This window comes from Gymnoscopelus microlampas (genome assembly GCF_963454915.1).
Source record: "Gymnoscopelus microlampas genome assembly, chromosome: 1".
Classification (NCBI taxonomy): Eukaryota; Metazoa; Chordata; class Actinopteri; order Myctophiformes; family Myctophidae; genus Gymnoscopelus; species Gymnoscopelus microlampas.
The window spans coordinates 20,660,362-20,670,346 of record NC_139962.1 but is presented as its reverse complement, the minus strand read 5'-3'; the positions used below and the strand labels follow the sequence as shown (position 1 = coordinate 20,670,346).

Below are 9,985 nucleotides of genomic sequence, written 5' to 3'. Positions count from 1 at the left end.
TGCCTACAATTCCAAGTGCTTGTCGGGGAGGGGGGTCCGGGTCCCCAACTCAAATATGATTATTTTGGGGGTTCACGGCCACAAAGGTTTGGGAAACCTTATTATCTTAAATTAAATACAAATTTAGCTCCCCGCACCGCACTTTGAAAACCACAGACAGCAGGCCACGCAGCCCCGCCCACCTGTCAATGACGTCGTCTGTCTGTAGTGTTGCCAAGTCTGCTTATTATAAGCGACTTTTGGCTTCTTTTTCTGTCGTTAGTAAATGTTGCGGATTGCGGGTTTTCTGGACTTGTTTCTAAAGCACAGTTGCTTACTTGGGCTTGTTTCCAAATGTTGTATTTAAACCAGTGGTTCTCAAACATTTTCATGTCATCATGGACCACACAACAAATGAATATGTAGCTAGAATGTTTTGTTAGAATGTTTGTTCGTTTGTTTGATTGATTTAATGATTGATTGATGTGATCAATCAATGTGATTGATTGAATCAATCAATCAATCAATGTGAAGTTGCTTCTTTTGGGCTTGTTTTCCTATACCTGGTTTGCTTGTTTCTCTCTCAAAACCTGGCAACAATGTGCCTGAGCTCTGAGCCGTGCTGTGTAGTAGAGTCATTAGACAGTAGACACAGTGTGGTGGGGATGATGGCTTCGCTCACACAGCAGCACCGTTATGGCTTAAAAAACAACCACAACAGCAACAACAACACGTTGTTTCACGTCAAACTCACCGACAGCGCCCTGCGCTCCCTGGAAGCGTTCCAGAACCTCAAGGTACAAAGATCCTTATTCTGCTTTATATTAACGTTTATTCATTATAGCCTACTTGTCAAAGTTGTTGCCCTGTTACATGTGTTAATGTTTAATGTGACTCATGACGCTGTGTTATTGTTGTCATTACAGTTTTTCTTCTGTTTTTGTTGTTTTATTGGCGTGCTGCTGCTGATGTGTTTATGTTATTAAGTCGCTCCAACAAGTTTTGCCACAGCGGCACTTAAGTGCGTTGAGTCTGATTTATACCAGTGGTGGGAAAAGTGCTCACATTTTTTACTTAAGTAATCTGCAATGTAGAAATACTCAGTTACAAGTAAAAGTCCCGGAATTCAAAATGTACGAGAAAAAGTACAAAAGCATTGGTATCAAAATGTACTTGAAGTATCTATGCAGAATGTCCCATTTCAAAAGTTTTCAAATGGGTAAAATGTATTACAAATATTTTGAAAATAGCAGATCTACCAGCTGAGCTTGTAGATCAGCTATATTCTAATGTCCGAAATGTATACAGGGCTGAAGTAGTTAATGTTTGTGTTGTAATAGTAATCAAAATCTACAAAGTAACTAATAACTAAAATGTTCAAATAATTTGATTGCAGTAAAAGTACAATATTTGCCTCTGATATGTAGTGGAGTGGAAGTAAAAGTACTGAACATTGGAAATAATCCAGTAAAGTAAAATACCTCAAAATTGTACTTAAGTACAGTACTTCAGTAAATGTAAACCTCACACCACTGCTGATCTACAAGCTGGTGCCTGATGCGTGTACCGATCTGCAAGCCCACAGTGGCTGGAAGGAGCATTCTCTTTTCTGTAAGCTAAAGAAACTGTATTTCTATTTATTTAGGCTACTAAATGCACACAATGTATATAATGTAGGCATTTAGCAGATTCTCTTGTCCAGAGAAACTTACAAGTATGAGGGATCAGAATAAGCAGACCAGCCTAAACATCAACTGTATAGTCAATAAACAATAAGGTCAATAATCACATCGATAGAGTGCAGAGAGACTCTGTTTTCTGTTTGTTTGGACATAGCCTATCAAGTAAATAGGCTACTCAAGTGTTAAAAAGTACAAACTACGAATTACATTTTGTTTTTTAATATCAATGCTTTGCTGTGTTGAAATTGAGAAAATAGTGAAAAAAATCTACAAGCAAGCTCACAATGCGTTCTGAGGCAATTAAGGTACCAAGAGTCCCTCCATGTAAATGTAGTGCAGAGTCACAAGTGCAATTGTAGAGTGAAAGACATGGAAAAAAATAAAAACCTCCATATACATAGATATAGCCTATTCAAGTAGAGTACTCAAGACAGTAAATGTACTTAGTTACTGTCCACCACTGGGTCATTCATATGAATTAGTTGTAAATATGAATTAGTTATAAACATTAGAACATTTGAGGGTCTGCTTGGTTGTGATTTAATCCCCATGCAGTGACCAGCAACCATTGGACCTGCTGCACACTATTTTGTTGTTGGGTAGAAACCTTGTACCTCCATCTTTCAACTTTCCATGTTTTATTTATTTTTTGTTCATAAAATGAATGCCCGCTTTGTCATCGTACTACAAGGTAGCCGATCTACAAGCTCACAATGCGTTGCGAAGCATCGAGTTTGTTGATCGGCTATTTTTGCTATAATAATATGGTGTTTTTTTTAAGTGAAAGTGTTTTTGACATTTCCTGAAAAGTTAACAGTTTTGGACATAAGAGGTTTCCACCCGACAGCAATGATTTATTCTGCAGCGCTAGTACACTCTGCTCCCACTCCACATGATGGATAAAAACTTATGTTTGATAAGTTGATTTTTTTTATCTGATCCCCCCCCAAGGGTCTCTGGGGGGGGGGGGTTCCAGCGGGTCCCCAGCAAAATGAGGAACAGTTTAAACATGTTAAGTCCTGTTGTATTCTGTTTCTCCTATTTTCTAAATAGGAGGAAAAAACAAACAAACAAAAAAATGTTGACAAACCTTCTCTTGTGGGGGTACGATTTTTTTTCCAGATTGGGGTCTGTGGCCAAATAGCTACATATCAATTTGGGGGTCCTTCAAATGAAAATGTTTGAGAGTCACTGGTTGAGTTCAAACAAACAAACAAACATACATTATGTGGCAGAATCTTGTGCTGAAATGTATCTCTCTTCTGTTCTTGTCTCTGCAGGGATCCTTACCAGGTCAACCCTCTATTTGTTTCAAAGGAAACCAAGGGGTAAGTTATGGGAGAGAGAGGGTCTTTATAATTTTTTCCACCAAGTTTTACAACACTGCTGCTACTGGGCTGTGTTTTGACAGATACATACATGGCAGTGCACATTACATTATCTTTACTGTCTGTCTGTCTACTGTATCTGTCTCTTGCCGAAATGTCAGTGTAACGATAAAAACATACAATTATCTGCAGTTAAACCGGTTTAAAAAGCTTAATGCAAATGCTTTTGTTAAACCAGCTATTTGTTGACACTGGACCAGTGATGTTGACATATTAATTAATCCTCTCTCACACTCCCTCTTAATTCAGAAGGGATCGACACTGGAGCAGATCGGACAGTTTTTATCAAGGTGCAAGTACAAAAAGAAATGACTGATGTTTCGTCTTCCTCATAGTCAGTCACTGATGACTCTGAGGAAGATCGCAAGATCGAATCGTCAGTCATTTCTTTTTGTACTTGCACCTGAATAAAAGGCTTAAACTGTCCGAGCAGCTCCAGTGTCGATCCCTTCTGCGTCTGTTGTCCCTGCTCCTGTGACGCACCGGACTAGCCGTTTTAGGCTGAAGCACACTGATACACTCCCTTTGTACTCCCTCTTAATTGACAGAGGTCACTCATCTCACAACGTGTCATGATGCAGGACGTTGTGAGCTTGTAGATCAGCTATACATTTTGGGGAATTTCCTTTATTTTTTACTAGATTTTCTTTGCAGGAAAAATATATCTATAATTTGCGACCCATAAAAATTGGTCCACGACCCAATTAATCTTTATGGGTCCTTTTGTTTGGGAACCATTGCCATGATGTGTGCAAACAAGGTGGATGTTTAATTATAAATTATAATCTTAGTTGTTTTGATTCATCTTGTCAACTAGTATTATTTCTGATGATAATCCAGTTGGGCTGTGTTGTAATGTTGGCTGTGTGTGTGTGTGTGTGTGTGCGCGCGCGCTGCGCGCAGGTTAGTGGGTCATCCTGCAGACTGTGGAGAGGCTTTGTTAGATGAGCGAGCAGCGCTGCCTGGGAAAATGAGACTGGAGGGGGCAGGGTGGAGAGAGAGAGAGAGAGACAGACAGACAGACAGACAGAGAGACAGAGAGACAGAGAGACAGAGAGACAGACAGACAGACAGACAGACAGACAGACACACACAGTGGCTGGTGTTGTCAGAGAATAGCCTATAGCGTCACACACACACACACACACACACACACACACACACACACACACACACACACACACACACACACACACACACACACACACACACACACACTGTAAGCAATATGGTGGGGTTTGTGATGTGGAACCTATGTAACCTAATCTATGCAGACATAACCCAGATCATCTGTAGGCTAAAGGCCTGAACAGTAAAATCCAATTGGAACGAGTTCATGTTCATATTGGCTGAGATGTGCGTAAGCTGTCTGCAGTCTGTCTCATATCTGGACAATTAACCGAGTAGATGGGAGCTTTATGAGTGGACTGGTGTCATTTAGAGCAGTGTTTCCCAAACACTGGGTTGGGACCTATTTTTGGGCCGCAGACCCATTTTCATGGGTTGTGAATATATTCTTTACGTTTCCTATATTTAAAACAAATATATAATAATCAGAAATTAAAATGTAAAATAAAACGTTCAAAAGAACCACCCCCCAAAAAACAAATATGTTTTCCATAAACTAAAAAACCTTAGGAAATAGTGAAAATAGCTGATCTACAAGCTCAGAATGCGTCGCATGTATATATATTTTCACAATTATTTTAGATATTTTTTCACTAGTATTTTAGATATATTTTCACTAGTATTTTAGATATATTTTCACTAGTATTTTAGATATATTTTCACTAGTATTTTAGGTATATTTTCACTATTTATTTTTGTAAGTTTGGGTCCCGGGAAGACAACTAAATTTTCTTTTGGGTCATAAGTTAGGGAACCCTTATTTAGAGAGTGTTTGTGTGTGTATGTGTGTGCACGCGCACGCATGAAGACACGTGCTCTTTCTGACTGGCAGACAGGAAATAAGGAACGTGTGTCTACCCTGTGATCTTTAACTGTCTTGTCATTGAGGAACATGGAGTGAATTGCTTTGCGTTTTTCAGTAGAAATGACACCATGAACAAGTAGAAATAACAGACTGTCTGGTCACCATTTTATTCAAGCCTGAGTTTATATATTTACAGTTAAAAGCTGTAACTTTCCTTTTCTACCCTGGATTTGAACCTGGTTCTCCTGCGCAAGTGCAGATATATGTTTTACCACTGAGCTATTACAGCCTGCATGCTTGCTCTGAGGAGGACAAATTTTGACCTGCAGGTCAAAATTTGTGGAGGACCTGCTCCTCTTCACCCCCTCCACCCTGCTGGTCCCAGCTACACCTCCACTTTAGCAGCAGTTTTTGCGAATTTGGTTAGTTTTAGTTAATAACATGTTCAGCAGTGTGACGTTTCCCCATGTGAGCTGGCTTCAGTCCAAGCTGTCACGTTGCAGCTGGACAGTCATGCTTAAGGAGGCTGTGTGTGTGTACTTGCGTTACTATACTTGTGAGGGCCACACTTCCCCACAAGTATAGTAGAATTGGAGAAATAAGCGTTGTGAGGACAATTTTCCTGGCCCTCTCAGGAGAAATGGTTAAGACAATATTTTTAGAGTTGGGTATAGAATTAGGAAACAATTCAGGTTAGGATAAGGCATTCATAAGTTAGGTTTAGATGTTACTTTAGGGGCACGTCTAGTCTGTAAATTACAGTGGAAAGGGCCAACAAGAATGAAGACGGCACTTCGTTTTTTTCCCACTTTTTTTAAAGAGCTTTGGAAAGCATAAAATAGGGCTCAAGTTGTAGATACACTGTATATCATCGTTGTAGTCCACCGTAGTGCCCTTTTCTGTCTTTCTAGCAAACCTTGTGGACAAGAGGCCTTCGGACCTCAGTTCTTGACCAAATGAATGTCTAGAGCTAATTACAGTATACTGCAATCCTGTGATTACACTATCCTAACTACAGGATACTGTAATCCTCTGATTATAGTATCCTAACTATACAGTCTGCACTCAGCAGCAGCTTTCACTGTCTGCCTGACTCATATATCATACATACATACTGTACGTCCGACCTGCTGGTTCTACATTACGTGTGTGTGTGTGTGTGTGTGTGTGTGTGTGTGTGTGTGTGTGTGTGTGTGTGTGTGTGTTCACTGTTCATATATCATACATACTGTACGTCTGACCTGCTGGTTCTACATTACCATCCTGTGTGTGTAGAAATAGACATTGTGAGGAACGATTTCCTGGTCCTCACAAGAGAAATGGTTATTTTATGGTTGAAAAATGATTCCAGCTTTAAAATCGGCATCCAAAGTTATTGATGTCCTCGCTCGCGTGTGTGTGTGTGTGTGTGTGTGTGTGTGTGTGTGTGTTTGTGTGTGTGTGTGTGGTTGTTGTTGACACTTTAGTCTGTGTGTGTGACTGTGTGTATTTAGCCTGCCTGGGCCTATCTCCCTAAGACACAGTGAACTGTGTCTCTGGCCTACCCCCGTCATTATGTCTCCTTTCCACTTCAATAACACTGTGTGTGTGTGTGTGTGTGTGTGTGTGTGTGTCGGGGGGGGGGGGGGGGGGGCAGTGCAAAGAAGTGGTGGAAGATGACAATGTGGACTCTTAAGTAAAAGTCCTGTATTGAACATTTTACTTGACCAGAAGACGTACAAAAATATTGCCGTCAAAATCTACTTACTCATTATGCTGAAAGTCCCATTTCACCGCGATGCATTGTGAGCTTGTAGATATGCTATTTTCGAATAGCTTAAGTATAATGCCGCTTGAGTGGTTAATGTATGTTTTGCAATAATAATCTAATTCTGCAAAGTCTACAGTAGAAGTATACAAGTATATGCACTGAAAATGGACACACTCAAGTAAAGTAAAAGTACCTCGAAATTAGTACAGTGATTGAGTATGTACTTAGTTACTTTCCACCACTGCTTGTCACCCTCCTTGCATCACCCACATTGACAAAACATTTTTGTCCATTTAGGTCCGGATGTGTAAAGGTCCGTACACAACTGGGAGCGTTTATTCTGTGTGATTTAATTTGCATGAATTTAAACTGCTGTGTGATGTGAGTACATGCACACCGAGCGCCATTATAAGGAGGCCATGAAGCAACATCATACTTTTTCTAAACCAGGTTGATTATTCATCAACCTGTATGAATGAGGCATCACCAAAAGATACGTTTCATGTGAAATAATCGCGTAGATTTTTTGACACACTATCCCACTTTTAACCTGGCATCCCGATTTTGAGCATGTCATTATAGGTATAGGGGATATTTAAGAAACAATTCAAAAATCTTGACATTTTCTGAGCTTGTAAATCTTATATTTTCTGCACTCCACACCATTGTATGGCTTGTCCTGTAGCACTTTGTGTTTCAGCTTTGGCTGTGTTTTTGAAAATACATTTATTTTCCTTTCTTTTTCTCAGGTTTTTGTTAATGTGAAAGTGATGGAGACTGAGTGCACCGTGTTGTCAGACAGTGTATGTTGGGGTCCTGCTGTGTCACTGTTTTGTTTAATGTAAACATACAGTGATAAGCCACGTTAATCACAACTGCATTCCATTGTCAGGACAAAGAGAAACTGTTGAGGGATTACGCTCCTCTGCGCTTCAGTGGGCAGAGCTAGCTGTCATTGCTGTCAGGCAGAAACCTTGTATCTCCATTTTTGTTGGTGTAAATGAATGCCCTATTTTCATGCAGATGTAGAGAAAACATCAAATAGCCGATATACGAGCTCACATCGCATCGTACATTGGCTATTTGCGCTATTTGCGTCAATTTTGATTTTTAGTGTGTGTGTGTGTGTGTGTGTGTGTGTGTGTGTGTGTGTGTGTGTGTGTGTGCCAAGTGACTGCTAAACCTGAAAAAAGTACAGCTAATTGCTTCAAAAGCTCTATTGATTCATTCATGGAGTAGCTTATTTGCAAGTTTGGAAACAGTACGGCAGTACAGTTGCAAAAGTTATGCTAAAAAGATGACACAAAAAGCCTCGGGAGGCTTGTTTCCATTGTGATCCATTGTACTCAATTCATCATCAGGACATACAATACATAACATATCAGCAACAAGCAATACTAGATATATTTACAGAACAAAGGGGAGTGGGGGCGAAGGGCTCCTTCCGTGGAGCTCGCTGAGGGACTGCGTTATTTGTACTCTCTGTGGGCAAGATAGTAGGGAATAAAAATGTCCTACGTCCAATTAGAATTAGAATTAGAATTTGAGGACTGCCATGTTTTTAGGTCAGTTCGAACAGTGAATCAAGTCTTTAATGGCTGTTGGTAAGGCATTCCAGATTTTGGTGGTTAAAATAGTAGAACGTTTTTTTCCCCATGCTTGTGCCGAATCTAGGGGGAACCAGGTCAGAGGAGCTCCCACTTCCAGACCCACTGCAAGTTGCTGCACTCTTATCTTCCTCCTTGAGCCACCCAACCACCTTGGGCAGGTGGTTAGGAAGTGTAGCTCAGTTTCCCAGAAGGAGCGAGCGTGCAGTCTCCGGCAGCGGAATCTGCCGGAGAATGCACTCGCTGTCCGTCCAGTTTCCACCACATTTTGGAAGCCAGATCTGCCGGCTTTTCTCTATTGCGAGCTTGTGCTCACTGAATCTGTACATAGTAGAGGCTTTCCTTCGTTTTAGATCAGTCACAGTGGTCAGGTGTTCTGCCACTGTGTATTCTCTATTTAGGGCTTCTCTCTATCTCTGTGAAAGTGCAAATGAGATGGAATGGAAGGTGATTACAGGCTGGGGTTTGATTACGTGCACTGTCTCCCACTCAAGACAGCAGCATTAATCACAGGCTGGCTGGCAGCGCATGTGGAACTGTGCACACAGAGAGCTGACCGCTGAGCGTCCATAAACACTGATTGACTGTGAGATCGCACAGACAAGAGAGACAAGCACACATATACACACACACACACACACACACAGTAGTACACGTACAAAATGTTTATTTTTTTCTCTTGCTCAATTTACCACTCTCTTTTAACACCTATCATTCTCTCTTATTGTCTCCGCCAGTCCGGAGACTTATGTTTTCGCCCCTGTCCGTCTGTGTGTCTGTGTGTGTGTGTGTGTGTGTGTGTGTGTGTCTGTGAGCAGCTAGGCTGCCCTAGCCTTCTAGCTTTCGTGCCTAGAGGGGTGAGTTTAACATCTCCGGAGAGAGAATGCGTGTGATCCCATTGGTTCACCGATCTGTCCGTCAGCCCCCGCCCCGCCCGTGGTTGGGGAAATGAAACACTTCCTATACCCGGAACACCGACTCGCTGATCCAGACTTTTATTTTTTAGCAAAACTAAAAAATAAAAGCCTGGAGATCGAGGCTAGTGAGCAGCTAATCTCTGGCACTGTTGGACCGATCAGTGTGAAACTTTGTAGGCTGACTCACTGTGGAGGCCACAACCTCTGCCTCAAGTTTTTCACATTGGCACATTACTCAGTACACATTATCTCTATAGTCATGTGATCAAGCCGTACCTGTCTGATTTGGCATATTCCATCCTGATTGGCTTCCAAAGTTTGCAGGAGTGAAGTCAGACTTATCAGATCCCATTCCAATTGCCTATGACTGTCTGCCAAAGTTTTGCGAGCCCTGGACTAGGCAAAACCTGGCCTGGTGCAACATCCCCCCCCCCCCTCCTCTCTCTCTCTGCGTGTCACTTGGTCACAGACAGACAGACACACTGTGTGTTCCATTGTGGTGGCTGGTGGTTGGGGACGGTCCATTGTGGATCAACTTTTAATGTCATGTTGAGGCCTGGTGGCTCTGGGAACCAACACAGCTCTGGCTGCTTTGGTCTGCCATGATGACACAATGACAACTTCTACTGCTTACGGGTGTGTGTGTGTGTGTGTCCGTGAGCACGTGCATGCGCCAGAGGCGTAGCCAGTGATGGGCAGAGGAGGAGGCAGTTGCCCAGTCCAGTTTGA

General features: G+C 41.7%; 1 protein-coding gene across 1 annotated transcript in view; it reads left to right on the top strand.

Moving 5' to 3' along the window:
* Positions 1-635: 635 nt before the first annotated feature.
* Positions 636-9,985, top strand: part of LOC311042210 (RNA polymerase II elongation factor ELL-like) — a 38,551-nt gene continuing 29,201 nt past the window's right edge. Inside the window, exons 1-2 of the mRNA XM_084052804.1 lie at positions 636-776; positions 2,942-2,989. Coding sequence (XP_083908930.1) covers positions 645-776; positions 2,942-2,989 — 180 coding nt within the window. The 5' untranslated portion in view covers positions 636-644. The remainder of the gene's footprint in view (positions 777-2,941; positions 2,990-9,985) is intronic.